Source organism: Diadema setosum, chromosome 7 (genome assembly GCF_964275005.1).
Source record: "Diadema setosum chromosome 7, eeDiaSeto1, whole genome shotgun sequence".
Classification (NCBI taxonomy): domain Eukaryota; kingdom Metazoa; phylum Echinodermata; class Echinoidea; order Diadematoida; family Diadematidae; genus Diadema; species Diadema setosum.
Window position 1 is genome coordinate 96,457 of NC_092691.1, and position 15,719 is coordinate 112,175.

Consider the following 15,719-nt stretch of genomic DNA (forward strand, 5'->3'; position numbering starts at 1 on the left):
TTTGAAAATATCTGCGCAGTCACCGCAGATTCACATCACGGGCTCAGAATGTTCACTTACAAGTATCTTATGCGCAGAAGTCTTGGCAAAAAAAATAAAAAAGTAAAACAAACAAACAAATCCGCAAGTTATACAATGTATGGTTTTGGGGTTTGTTTCTTTGTTTTTGTTTGTTTGCTTGTTTTTTTTTTTTTTGGGGGGGGGTTGGTTTTTTGTTTGTTTGTTTGTTTGTTTTTTACTGTGCGCCGGTGCAAGCTCATCATTTTAACCGACCGCCTATTCTTCATACTACAATAAGAAGATATTCTATATGTACTATCTCCTTGATATTAAGACATTGGTTGATGAAAGAACGAGGTGATATACGCACGTCTATCTTTACTTTATTTTTCTTTTGTACTCTCTCTCTCTCTCTCTCTCTCTCTCTCAGAGGGAGGTGGTCTTTTGCTGTGGTGGGGAAATCTTCGCCATATTCACAAACGAGACCAACTTCACATATCAGTTTGACTGAACGAAATGGTCGAAGAAGTGTGTCATCAATGCCTACTTTCTTTCTTCTTTTTTTTTTTTTCTTCAATCATTCTCTTACAAGACATTCTGTTGCCAGAATATTACAGTAAGGGTCTGTCATTTGGGTATTGTGATTATAGTATTCTTTGCATTCTTTCCTAAAATAATTCTCATTACATGTATTGAAACACGAAAACGATACTGCAAATGTCACTGAAAATTTGAATGTGAATACCGGCAAAATACCAATAATCTCCGCATTTATTACATGGACAGAGAAAGCAGTGCTTCTCTGACAAAAAAATTTGCATTAACAAAATGAAAATCACATTTACATAATACATTTGTAACATTTAAAATGAATCATCAAAATCACATGTGAGTCCCAAGACTGGGCTAAGATGGCAAAAAGTCATGCTACGTTCCTTTTCCAGATAGGATATCTTGCACGTACATGTACATGTATGCAGAAGGACGTTGCACACTCTCTTCTAAAAATTCAGTTACACAGCTATATTTTTGACACCCTGTCTCTTGCCCCAAAGAGTAAATCTGTAACTACGTAGATACATTGTACATGTAGTAGGAGTTCAGCTTCCTCAGCCCATTAGAAGACAGTGACTTTGAAAAGAAGGAGACTCAAACCAAAAATCTGGGTAAGTAAAAGAAATGTTGAGCAAACACAAATTCTGACCTCTTAACTGTCACTAAATCTACAACTGGAACCATTTTTTCCATGGAGTAAAAAAAAAAAAAAAAAAAAAAATCAGTCACAAAAACATGTTACCTTTACATTCAATAAAATGATTAGCACAGCCACTTCATGTGTTATTTCATGTCTTCCTAAGTAGAGAACAGAAATACAGATGTATCCCAAGGTACGATACACAGTACAGTATTTCAAAAGTCATAATACACTTGTACGTACAATATGTACGATACCGTGCTCAGTAAGTTAATCACACACAGCTGTAGCATAACAATAAATTTGGTTCTTCAGTTTTACTTAAACATACACATATCAGGAGCAGTTCTTGCACTTGCTCAGGCAGACATTCACCCAAAGTTATTCTCCAGACTAACAATGAAAATGAGTAACCTTACAAAGTCATCTAATCACATGAGATCACTGTGCATTGCTTTTTCTCTCAAGCATTTAGGAGAAATTTCATGCAAGCACTCATGCAGTCCTATACAAGTACCCTGAAACTTTAAAATACAGTGTAGCTGAGTGTGAGTTGACAGGGTAGCTTAGTTAAAGTTTGTATACTTATGAGACTCTTCTTACCCAGTACAACTGGATGAATACAAGAAGATTAGATAAATCACATGGACAACAAGCAACACGGGAAGCTCTATACCTTCCCATATCTCCTTAAATATATATCAACCAAGCAAATGTGAGCAAGGCATTCTGAAAATGTCTGTGCAATTTATCCCAAAAATAAGATTTTATACAGGTTTAGCACACTTATCATTATGTCTAGGCTCACATGACAGGTTCCTACTATAAAACAAAATGTCCACAAACTATGTAATATGCTACACTGCAACAAGTCATCCGACAAGTTTGAACTGTAGGATTACTGGTTGAGTTTTCATTTCTTGGAAAGTGATAGTACATTGTACAAATTAAACATCATCCAATGCAGTGCAAGTATTTTATGAAGGATTGAAAGACACTTTCAGAGAGGAGAGCTCAATACTGGTCTTTTTCAAGAGGGAAGAGTGACTCTGCCCATTTATGTTAAAATTCACTACCCACTTTACAGCTACGTAACATCCTTTTTACCATAGTCATCATAATTATGTAGTTACATTACGTAAGTATAGTTCTAACGGTGCTACTGTAAAGAACATGATAAAATGTCCTACAGAATATTTTGATTGATATTTGATAATGACACAAACAACTCAATCTAAAATCATGTTTATCATAGTCAAAGCATCATGGGTTACAATGAACACTTAACATGTTGAAGAGTACAGACTGTATGTAGTCCAGTGTATGCTCAAGGAAGGTGTCTAATGGAAATGCTTGTTATAAAGCAAAATCAGCTTATCCTCAATGGGTTAATACATGAAGAATCTGTTCGCGAAAATTGATAAGTCCATTTTTGAAGATTTTGAAGTACGTTCTCTGCCATAAAGAACAAAATAATACCTTTTAAATAATATATTGGTCACTACATATAAAGGTACATTTTTGAAGTTATGGTCATCAGAAGCAAAAATTTTCTTATTATTCTCTTCATTTTTCTTGACCTTTAATTGCAAATATCTCCATTTGGCAAATATGGACTTATCGGTTTTTGCGAACAAATTCTTCACATGAAGTTTCAACATTTACAGTGTCATTCTTCACTGCAGAGCAAAGAATCAAAGCTGAAATATCATGTCACAGTGTCTTGCTGTTAATAATTCCAAAAAAAAAAAAAATTGAAACAAGTTCTACTTCTTAATCTTAAAAATACAACTTACTCCCATCAGAAAAAGTTGCCTTACTCAACATTTTGGTCTGTCAGAACACTTTTTTCTCATTCTTCTCTGAAATGTACTGTTTCAGCTATATCCAAATTATCAATGCTGACTTAAACAGAATTATTTCTGAAGGAGAGAATATCATCAAGTTTGACAATATCTGTCAGAGAGTGAATAATTTTATTCTCTGATCTCTACGAGATTAACATCAGTCACTCTATCACAGTGCATTTTCACCTTGCAATCTGCTTCTCATGTCTGACAATATTGTGTGTAATTCAAATATGATTCCCCACAGAAATGTTCCTTTTTAACTGAGAAACAAATAAAAATAAAGGCAGCTCACAGTGAAAATACAAAACCCCTTATGGACAATGTACGGTATTAAGCACATCTACAAAAGGAGAAAGATTGTTTAGAAGCAATCAAGATGGACTGGACTATGTATGTATTCTGCTCAAGTAGCTTTCTTTCTTATACAGGGGAAACTCGATATAACGTACACTGCTATAACAAGATATTTGTTACCACGAGAAAAATTCCCAGTCCCAAATTTCCTTCCACACAAGTCAAACGATAAAATGTTACTCTTATAGCTAGATCAGCTATTATGAAATAACTGCAATAACAAGATGAATTCAGTGATTTTCAAATAAATAAAAACATAATATATGAAATCTGTTATAGCAAGGTGAAGCGAAATCTGTTTGGGTAAAGCAGCTGCTTTACTTCACCTGTGCTATCATATTTGAAGAATTGTAAAGCTTGATGCAACAGGGCAAAAATTGTGTCTTGTGCACATCTGCCCCCCCCCCCCCACGGAAAAAAGCAGTAACTGACATTTTTATGAATGTTTACTTTTTTGCAAAAATGAATAGTTTACCCAATGCTCTCCAATGTTAATAGGTCAGTTTTGCAAAAACAAAAATGAAAGTGACCAAAAATGTAATTTTTCACTTTTGCAAAAAGCAGTAACTGCATCCAGTTGATTCAACTTTGCAAGTTTCCCCACGGAAGAAAGCAGTAACTAACACAGCCCACGGAAGAAAGCAGTAACTAACAATTTAGTCTAATCATTCAGACTCTGTATAGTCCTTCCTGTATATTTTTTTCCCTAATACCATTTATTTTTTCTACTAATTTTTTTAAAAACAATGTAAACAGCAGTTTCTTCCATAATTCAGGGGTGTAGATATAAAAAGATTGTTTCACCAGTAACTTGACTCTGCCCGCAGGGAATCATATGACAAGTTGTAAAAAAAAAGCTTCTTTCTGGAGACTAGCAAACCTGGCAGACTCAGCGCGCTCAGAGTGCAGAATACGCGTGCAGCTACCTGCATGCGCATAAATTCTGCAGCATAAATACAGTAACTAGCTAACATTGCATCACATCACAGTCATCACTTGCACAGTATTGCAGGTCTGGTAGGCCTACAGTCTGAGTGATCATGCCAGTGCTTACATGCTGTCACACAGTTTCTGCGGTCCAGGCATGCCTGTAAATCTATCATGAATTGCAGAGGAAAAGTCATGGTAGCCATGGCTTTGGCCAGAACCAGAAAATCTAGGTGAGCTGAAAATATATTGAAGGGAGATGAGCACTAGTATTAATACACTAACGTTAGTCTAACGTTAGATGTAGGCCCTAAAAAGTTAGGTCTACCAGATCTAACGTTACAGAGTAGATCTAGAGACAAGAGTCTAATCTATTGTTAACTGTTTAGTGTTAGACAAAATGTCAGAAGGCCTAATCTAACGTAATAGATCTAGGTCTAGCACTAACATTGGGCATAGATCTGTAGTCTAGCTTAAGTGTAACGTCAGAGTTCGACTAGGATCTAAGACGAAGAGACTTGACTTTATTGTCTAACAAGTGTTAGTCCAGGGTCATGTGTTAGGGGCCAGGCCGGGCACTTCAAAGTTCAACGTCAATTACCTTATTTTTACACAGAATGCCATTCAATCGACAAGACCTAGTCTAGGTCTAGCGTTAGGTCCTAGATCTTATAGATCTAGACTAACCAGAAAGTAGAAGAACTTTATAACCTGGTGGTGGTAACAATTCTCCTCCTATGGTCATGTGACATGTGCAGTTACTGCTTTTTTCCATGGGGAAAACAGCAGACACCTGGCCGTCTGCAGTTACTGCTTTTTTCCGTGGGGAAACTACCCAGAATCAAGGGTGAGCCACCGCAGTAACTGCATTTTCCTAAATAACATTTAAAAAATAACGGAAACATAATTTTTTCCTAGGTATTGTTAGACAACTAGGTATGGTGCATAATCATACCACAAAATTATTTTTGAATGTTTCTGTGTTTTTAAAGAATCTGCAAAAAACACAAAATCGCATTTATCTCAGCTCAGCAGCTATGCAGTTACTGCTTTCTTCCATGGGGGGGGGGGGCAGACATCTAGTGTTTTCTTCAGGGCACTCCACTTAGCACGTGTGCACACATATTGTTTGTATACATGCAGACAGTGTGTTAGGAGTATGTATAGCCCTAGGCATATATATCATCATCATAATGTATAGCAGGTGTGAAGCAATCTGATGTTGTGATTGGCTTTCTACTAAGGAATTCCCCATCTTCACACAGGCAGGCATAACATATGTAAATATAGAATGTGTCACATATACACACACACAGCAATATGCAGAACATGTTCAAGCTTTCCACACACAACACACACTTGATATAACCACACATACCAATCAACAGACAATATGACATGATTACACTCCTCAAACTATACATTTACAAATTAGAACATCCATACAGAAGCACATTCTTGATGTTGCACATTTCACTGGGAAAAAAAAAAAAACATCTTCTGATACATAAAGGTGAGTAATTCTCTCACACACATTGCCAGGTTATCAGCATTAATTGGAATTTGATATGTAGTCCCACGTGTGCTAATTGATGTCTTTACGTTATGCTTTTTTTCATGCCCACTGATGAAATATAGGCTATAATGAGGAAAACAACTTGGTCCCAACCTTCTCGTTATATCAAGTTTCCCCTGTATGTAGCTGATATTAACACCTTACCTATTGACCTCTTGTACACATACAGCATTTCAAGTGTTTCATATCATCTAAGATGAGAGATCTGAACATCAGCTATGCAATCTTCTACAAGTATTTGAATATTACATGATCTTAACTGTTTCTATGCATTGAAAAATGTCTTGACTTTGTAGCCATATCAGAAGGCTTTATTCCTCTCACTCACTACATGGTGTATCAATCAGCAATATTTCACAATCCAACGGAATCCCAAATTTGACCTGACATTGTTGATGTGACAGAGAGGTGGTTAGAAAGGCTCTTCACTGGTATTACACCGGCTGGTCTGCAATTCTCTGAAGCGAATGATGATGTCATCAGTGGACTTCTCACCATGCACCTTGTTATCTCTGGTACGTACATTGGCTGTACCATTGGTCTTCTCCTTCTCACCAACAACTACAACAAAAGGAAACAAATTTACCATAAGCGTTCACATTACAATCTTTTTTTTTTTCCCACGCCTACATCACAAATTATTCTATTGATCTTGCATTGCATTGTATGTGAGCAAAGATGTATTCTAGATAAGTAGAAGTGGCAGATCTCCTGAGAAATCTCACAGTGCATCTATGACACAGTTCTCCAACGGAGCTTTCCACACATCCAATGTCAAGAATTGAGTTTGGGGTAATCTAATTGAATATGGGACCCTGTACTAGAACAGTCATGTTTTGCCAGTATGACTGAACAGGCAAGATCAGTCCCCAGTTTTCTTGGTCACGTATCTATGGGCAATGTGTGTTGTATCAAAATAAGCTCATTCTCAATGGGCTAAGAACATTGCATTTACGCCTGATGTCAACTTTAAATGTACGTATTAGCATTATCCTTTTAAACATTGTTAGAGTTGAAAAGTGAAGTGTGAGTACTGTAAAGGGTTTAAAAAAAAAATGTAAAGCCAAAGGGACTTTTAAGACATACCTAATCACATTTGAGAAAAAAAAAATGTTCTGGAAAAAAAGGCAGAAAAAAAAACACTTGCAAACTTAAGAATCATGTCGATAAGGAAGTGTTCTTCCAAAAAATAAAAATTCTACAAATTAACTAGGTTGACCCATTTCAATTATTGTGAGTCCTTGAATAAAATTGGGTCATTTCGACTTTTGCTGGTTTTATGATGCATGGTCACATACGTGTATAGTGGGTTCTCTTTATGAATTCTGATCATCTTTTTCCTCATTCTAAAACAATATGACATGACATTATATGGGTTTGTCATATACAATCCTGCTATTACAAGCATTGTAATGTTACTGTTGACCACATGCTACATTCTTCGATGAGAGCAACATTCTGCAATATTCTCCCACAACCCCTCATTGAAAAGTTTGTCTGTAGAGAGAATGAAGCCTCACCCAGGATGAAGTTGAACTGGGCCAGCTGAGCATTGCGGATCTTCTTGTTCATTGTATCTCCAGCATCAGTATCTACCTCACAACAGAAGCCAGCAGCATGAAGCTTATCTCTCACTGATGTAGCGTAGTCATTGAACATGGGCCCCACTGGGATCACCATGCACTGTCTAGGAGACAGCCAGAATGGCCTGTATATGGGAACATCAATGATATTTATAGCACTGGCATGACTTCACATATACAGTATTCTCAAATTTAACCCTACTTTAACTGGGGGGGGGGGGGGGTCAAATTGAGCCCCCCCCCCCCTCGACATTTCGCGCCACAATTCTGCAACACGCTAAGAGTTTGCTGCGTCGTTTCACGACTTTTTTCATTGAAGTCTCTCGCATATTTTGAGACCAAATTTGCGACGTGTGGGTACACCGTTCTGAAATTACGCAATGTTTTGCATATCAGATGCATGTCAACCCGAAAACATCTCAAATTCTTGATTTCGTGTGCAAATCCAATGCAAATTGTGTTTTTTTGTTTAATTGATATAAATTTAGATTATTTCAACTTTTGAACATTGAAATTAATCAATTCTTATGTAAATAAACTTGAAAAAAAGTCTGCAACAAATTTTGGCAAAAAAAACAATAGAAAACAAAAGGTCGAAAAAACAATAAAATACATAAGAAATTAACAAAACAATAAAAAACAAAAGAAACTAATTTGGATTGCGCTATTTTTTTACAAGAAAATTGTTTATGTGTCTTGAGGAACTCTGACACAAAAATTTAGCAATCCTTCATTCTTTTTCATGGAGTTATAGGTGAAAATACAATTTCATGTGTAAATTTGCATAATTAATTCATTAAATTGACCCCTCCCCCTCCCCCCCCCCCCATTAATAACTTTGTCTCAAATAGCCCAGTTAAAATAGGGTTAAAGGGATGTTGATTGAACCAAGTTTTGAATCAACCAAGGTAAAATGGATCTTTTTTTTCTTTTTCTTTTTCTTTTTTTTAGATGGTTGTGTTTTGGGCTCCGTAAAATCGGTCAGTGAAACAGTAACATTGTGAATTACAAAGCTTTCTCTCAAATTTAACCCAAACGAGCTTGTGGCATAATGCAGTTTATGTTAGCTGTTGTTTCTGAAGGCCATTTCACACATGTTTACTAAACTATGCTCTCTCAACTTCAAATTGATATGACTGACACGCATGAGAAATTAATGGTCATCAGTATAAGATGTGAATCAGCGTCCTGTGATGAATAATATTATGTGATGTCACATCATAGAGATATTTACTTATCAAATACATTATATATTTATGAATGATCAAATATTTAGATATAAACAATTATGAAAAAATATCAGCGACTGTGGGATGTTAGGTCAGAAGTCACGAGCTATAAAACTCTGAAAGTTACTTCAAGTTATTTCTGGTGAGGATTATCACATTGATTGATGATTGCAGTGTTTGCTCAAACTTCAGGATATCTTGTAGATTGGCAGGTATGGGTTAAGATCAGTTGTATCGAATGGATAGTCAGACTTTATGTCGTGTCTCCCCAGAATCAAACAAACAACACAAAGAGATTTTGTCCCCCCCCCCCCCATCATACTGTAGCATTCTTCCTGAGATAATTCCATATGATTTTATTGTAGTACGTGTGTGTGTGTGTATGTATATATGGTATATCGTATGTACATGGGTGGACATGAAATGGACATGTAGGAGGTTCGTTGAAGGATCATTGTTGGTGCATCCGTCAAAAGGATATGTGAGACATTCTTGTCATGAATAAGCATGTCTAAACTACAGTTGTACATAAATCTATATCAAGATACAAAACACACACAAAAACACAAAAGAAAATGAATACCAGAGTATGTCATTAAAAAGGCATCTCTGTTAAAAGTATTTCCAAACATTTTCAGAAATCTATCTATAAGCCAGTTATGACAGAAAGCAAGCTTGAGAGATATTCATACCATTTCCCTCCAAAGTTTTCAGTCAAGATGGCTATCATACGCTCCACTGAGCCAAGAACAGCCCGGTGGATAATCACTGGTCGCTTCTCTGTTCCATCAGTCCTGTAATATCAACAAAGACAAACTCTCATCAGACAATGTGATATAATCTACAAACTATTCATAGGCTGTTATAAAGTCCTAGACTTCAGACTAACTATTGGTAGTATCCAGGATATATTTTGGAGTTACTGACATACTTAAAATCATAACTGCATTTTAAAAGAACTTGGGCAGGTGCACAATTTTTGTCTTGTGCCTCACATTTTTCAACATGCTTTAAAGCACATTCTATCTAAAAACTTATCAAACTTTGACAAATCAAATTACATTTGACAGGAGAAACTACATGACTTGTACTGAATGCACAAGGTGAGAGATTCTCAGTGAGAAAGTCATGCACGTTTAGTTCATTGCTAAGTTCTCAGGTACACACGTACATGTAAGTTAGCCTCTAGAAGAGGTTCATCTGATTGGTAACTCTCTAATTAAGGCGAAATTTCTTTTGTACACAACCAAAGAAAACTATTTACCTTGCGTGAGCTTTCGCCTACTGTCTGTAGGCTTCATCAGACTGACGTTGACTCGCCGTAGATCAGCCGTAATCTGGCAGAACTCCCTAAGTCAATTTTGGTTGATTTTCAGGTTTTGAGTGTTTTGTGTGTTTTTTTCTCATGCTCTTTCAAGTGGGCCAAAAAATAAGTTGTGATTCGGTACAGAAAGTTATTTTTAGAAAGTAATTTTGGGAAAATTCCTGAGGAGAGAGGGCGATTAATCTGGCAGAACTGCATAAGTCGAGATACATGTACGAAAAGAATTTTCTGATGTTAATCAGTCAGAACTGAATAAGTCGACTTACGACAACGCTTGGACAAAGGTGTTCCTGCATCCCGCACAGACATGGCATATCTTAACATGCGCGTGCGCGGCCTTGGTAGTGACGAACGCACTGCACGTTCAAGCTAGCAGTGCCTAGCTAGCTAGCTAGACACGTTGTACAGCTACGGAGTATTGTACACGACGACAGTCACGCCAAAGCAAAGGATCCAAAAGCAATAACCCTCGTTACTCTTGGGGTAAATTGCCACTTTCTTTCCCTTCATAGACTGGCAGGCTTCAAAACAGGTCGATATGCGTTATGCCTTACTATGAAGTTTTGCTACAATCTAGTGTTTTTTAAGCCTAGAACATTTCTAGATCTAACAAACGTTATTGTTTGCATCTTGTCTGACATCACGCTCCAGTCAACTTTAGGCCTACTTAGTACTGCAGCACTTGTCCATTGTTAGTGTACGTGAAATCAATGTACTGTGCGGTAGCGTAGGTCACGCGAACAACAATATCTGTAATCCATAGCTTCTTAATTTGTTTTTCATTGTAATAAGGGGTTAGTTGGCTTGAATCTATGGGATTGATCTCGAGAAGTTTAATGAATATCTAGGATACCGTCCATAACGATGGCATTTTTATCCAATCCTACAGACGTCAGAAATTGACCAATACTAACACTTTTACAAGTTTACTTTTTAATATCGGTACCGTACCGTACCGGTACTCCCAGTAGAGTTGTGCAGTAGGGGCCTATTAGACTACTGGGGCCTACCGTTATTTAACTTAGGCTGAATCGCCGGTTATTCTGTCTTTACTCAAGTTTTCTATTTTTCTAGATTTGTTTCGGCATAGACATTCTTTAAAAGAAAACTGTACTGACATTTTCTAATTGTCTGATAATTCTAATCTACATTTTTTGATGCCTACTACTGGAAAGAGAGGATTGTAAAACCCAGGATAAGCCTGTAATGATTTTTTGAAAAATATGAAAACGAGCAAGCCATGGAACTTTGTGCACAACTCCGACATTAGCAAGACGAACTACATAATGCCAATTTACTGATGAAATCTCACACGAAGCACTCCAAAAGCTGTTATTTAGTATAGTTGCAATATGGAGCTATAATAAATATGTCAAACAATATCTATTAATCTTTAAAAGCAAGCTCTTCAACAGCTTTTTATTAAGATAAAACTTGTGGGGAAATTCCAGATATGCAAAATAAAATTGGCATCGTTATCCGAACGTGCTGCCCATAGAAGACCGTGTGTAAGTAACGTTACGCATTGATGATCATGATCGAGCGATGGTTCGCCAGTTCAAACTATCTAACGTAGATGAGGGCTGAGTGAATCTCGAAAATCCAAATGTAGATAGACTCTCTTCAACGGCACGCACGATTTACGCTTAGTGAGATGAAAACGGTACCCAGTACAAATAGACTCTGAAATACTAGAACTAGGACTAGGACTACTGAGCAGTCAAGGAGTAGGTTCTACATGGCAGTCCAAGTTTTGATGAGTAGGCCCTACACTCACTCACCGTCGACATTGCAGCTGTAGGCCCTATGTGCACAGCGCTAAGGCACAGCGTAACGTTAACGTTACATACCCTGCTGCCAGAACTTGAAGAAAGTCCAGACGAAAGTCCAGACCCCAGATCTAGATCTGGACCCTTGTCCTGCAGGCACTGTTGTTCCTGTGCTGAATTTTTCAGGTAAGGTATCTGCTTTATGGATTTCCGATGTTTTGTAGTCGAGTAAATCTCATAGTAGTGTTCTTTACACCAAGGACCAATGTTAGATCTAACAGTTTGTTTCAGTAGGCCTATTAGGACCCATATCTCGGAAGAGTGGCCTGACCACGTAGATTCTAACACAGTGTCGCCGCTTCGCGATCCCAGCGCTGGTGTAACGTTAGGTATAGTGCTAGCGTACTTCCGTATCCATGTAGATATCTCAAAATTCACCTTGCCAAATGGCACCAAACTCACAGGAAGTACTTTATGATTCATATCCAACAGCTCACATTAATTGGAAACAAATCACATGTCGGGAAGCGTAAGTGTAGATGTCGACTTTCCTGTCGGCGTCGCTAAAAAAAATCTGCTCTACGACTAACATGAGTAATTGCGGCCAGGCCCTACTTAGAGTGTCTATCTGCTGCGCACGCACAGACTGAAGTTAGCCAGTTAATATCATGAGACAAATCTTTCAAGTAATCGGGGGCAATATATAAATTTACAAATTATTTGTGGTAAGTTGAATGAAAAATGTAGTTCCTATATCACACAAGTCGCAAAAATCATTACACTTTTGAGTTTAGTTCTCGCGTAAATTCCCCGTTCGCACAGCACTAGTCGGCTAACTTAAGTTCTAGATTGCGCATCTTGCGTTCGCCAAGATCTCTCGCGAAGAGTGATTTTTTTTTGAGTGACGACTTGAAAGTCGGCGTCAATATTGATACTTCTCGATTACTGATTCCGTTCAAATATGTGTGGCGCTCCGACAAAATGAGTCATAAGTCGCACGGGGAGTTTTCCCGTAATGAGCCGAAAATGAAGGGGAAGCACTACTCGGGTCGAAATTTTTTTATGACGGATTTTGATTCCTTTATGTTTCATCTGTTTGTACAGAAAATTTCAGCGTGTGAAAATGAGTACAAGTGTCCCAAATCACCGTTTTTCTGAGACAATTTTTTTCGGTTACATTTTTTTCGAACGCTCGCCTTTGCTTTGCGTTTCGCACCTATTGTTCTTGCCAGATCGAGACTCCGCCTCCGTTGCTAGGGTGTATGCTAATGAGGCATTGCTCTTGACCCCTTTGAAGACAAAACAAAGCATGGTGCGCGCGGCGGCGTCGGCGGCCAAGCGGCGAGGGCTATAGAATTACGCAATAATAGTGAGCTGACCAAGGCTATTGATTGCATGACCAGCGAGTTTCGTTTGATACATGCACTCCATTTCAATGAGTGGTGATTAACATGACGCACAAATAGCACTGAAAAAAATAATTCCAACGAACGATCACGCAAAATTTATGATACTTTATCTATGAGCTAATACAATGATCACATATCGAACTCGAAACCTTCTTTTATGCGTGTGTGTACTTTTACAACGGTTATTGATTGGCCTCATTAATGAATTTGTTCAAGTAATCATAACTTTCGTTCTCTGGTATGTGACTTGCTGTTTAAAGTTCATCTCTGGAGATATAGTAGGGCCTAAGTTGTCAATTATTCTCGTTTTTATAAAGTCGACAATTTGTGTGATAATTCGCCAAATGTATGTAATGCGTACTATTATTTCCCTGGTTAATGAAACTTATTGCCTTATTACTTATGATGGTTTGGGCCGTGACGGCATGGAGAGAAATAGGAAGACAAACATTATTAATGCCCAGATAGCTCGTGTTCCCTTTGGAGGATATTCTGACTCTAGTCATCTGTGTATTTTTTTAGAAGTAGGACCTATTTGAGAAAGGGACAGAAAGCTGTGTCGCTACTCAAAAGTGTGCTTCTTCATTTTGTTTTGTTTTTTAATCAGAATGTTTGTAATGAAAGCTGTTTGCCGTGTATTGCGTGTAGCTGACATGTGAGAGGTCAAGTCTGCAAAGAATTGGGACAATTGGGTTGGCTAACAGCTTTGCCAAGTAGCAGCGCTAATTGCCCATTGAATTGCGTATTCTGAGGAATTTCGAATGAAAGAACTCGGACGGCAATGTTCACGCCTTGTATCCGAGTAAACCCCGCATCAACGAAGCCTTAAACAATGAAAGGTAAACTTCCTGCTATCAAGGGGTGGATAATCACGCAACCAGTATTCTTTCTTCGCCATTGATAGCAGAATCAATGACGGAATGGAGCAACAGTGTTGGAGGATCGGCATTATGTCTGCTAATTTGTAAAGGAATTTTTCAGTCTCCTTTTGTGTTCAGAACCACAGTCAGTGACACTAACTTACTCTATCTCCTACAAGCTATCGTTACCATCTTAAAACGTGAATTTTATGAAAGGCTAAAAGTGATCACGGAATCAGTTCTTCTGCGTGACACATGCAGGCTTTTATAATACTAGTAGCATACCAAGCTTAAATCGTTTACCTGTATAGAAAGGGCGGGGATACACACTTATCGCAATCATCCGGATTTGAGAGTGATACACTCTACTACTTTTCTTCATCTTTCCCCCGACAAAGACCATGGTAATTCAAAACAAACAAACAAATAAACAAACAAACAAACAAACAAGCAGTTGATTTATATCAGAACGTAGAGATTTTTTTTTTGTGTTTCATGTATGTATAGGTCATCTCTTGATGTATAGTAGGCATTTGTTGTCGTTTTTACAGCGTTTCCTAATAAATGCCTATAGCGAAAACCCAACAAAACTCCTATAAAGGAGGGAAGGGAACTTGAATTTAAATATCACATATTTTACAGAAATCAGACATGTAAATAAGGCAATCATATACATCCGCACGGCCGAGTGTAATCTCTTACTATGATTATCAAACATGATCGCCTGCATTTACGTGCTTTTTCTAATTTCTTGAACTTTGCCTCATTTTCTCTCTTTTTTTTAAACAATTGCTCGAAACATTTAAAAATCGTAACACAGTCTGCTATCCCACAACATAATATTCCATTTGATTTGTCACTTATTGTTGGTCGGGTGACGCCAAATGTTGGAATCTCGAGCGATGATACACGGCATTTTGTTTGTTGGTTTTCGTCTCATCGCTCAAAAGAATTTTGACTACGATTACAAGACATAACTGATGGTTTACAGAAGTGATCATCAATTCAGTAAGGATTAGTCAAGTCATGAATTCACTTTACCCATCATGACTGTCTAATCGAACTACGACATTGTTTGGGTAACCGCGCCTTTTTATTCTCATAGTTCAAACTAATTCTTGACATAATCAAAACAAATAATTCTTTATTAAATTTCTCAAAATACTCAATAGACGGCCTAAGTCAAAACTTTCTACAAAGATTGCCTATACGGCAATCTTTACTAGCCTAAACAAGTTTTCTAGAGCTATCAGTTCCCCCTATGACAATGACTTCGATCGCGTTTTGAACTTGTATCGAACTACTTTCAAAACAGCTATTACCTTTGTAGTTCGATTAATAAACCAGTCTTTTGAATTCATAACCAACATTCGTAATCGTAACAATACAGTAACATAGTACTGCATGTCAATAAAAGTTGGAAAATGTAAATGCTATAATAGTAGCGAAAAAAAATGAGTAACGATTATCTTCATACATTCTAATTCCTAGTGATGTCGCTACGAAAATGACACATGGTTTGGTTCAAGCAAATAAAAGTAAAAAGGAATGGGATATACTTCTAATGATAGTACCACGCCGTACAATGCATTTCACTGTATTTTGTAAAATTTGGTTACGTTTCTGTGCGCTTTACGTATACG

At 37.4% G+C, this 15,719-nt stretch overlaps 1 protein-coding gene across 1 annotated transcript in view; it reads right to left on the minus strand.

Annotated features, from left to right (window-relative positions):
- Positions 1-5,469: 5,469 nt before the first annotated feature.
- Positions 5,470-15,719, minus strand: part of LOC140231267 (threonine--tRNA ligase 1, cytoplasmic-like) — a 68,459-nt gene continuing 58,209 nt past the window's right edge. The window contains exons 17-19 of the mRNA XM_072311412.1: positions 9,407-9,508; positions 7,423-7,610; positions 5,470-6,463 (exon numbers count right to left, since the gene is read on the minus strand). Coding sequence (XP_072167513.1) covers positions 6,315-6,463; positions 7,423-7,610; positions 9,407-9,508 — 439 coding nt within the window. The 3' untranslated portion in view covers positions 5,470-6,314. The remainder of the gene's footprint in view (positions 6,464-7,422; positions 7,611-9,406; positions 9,509-15,719) is intronic.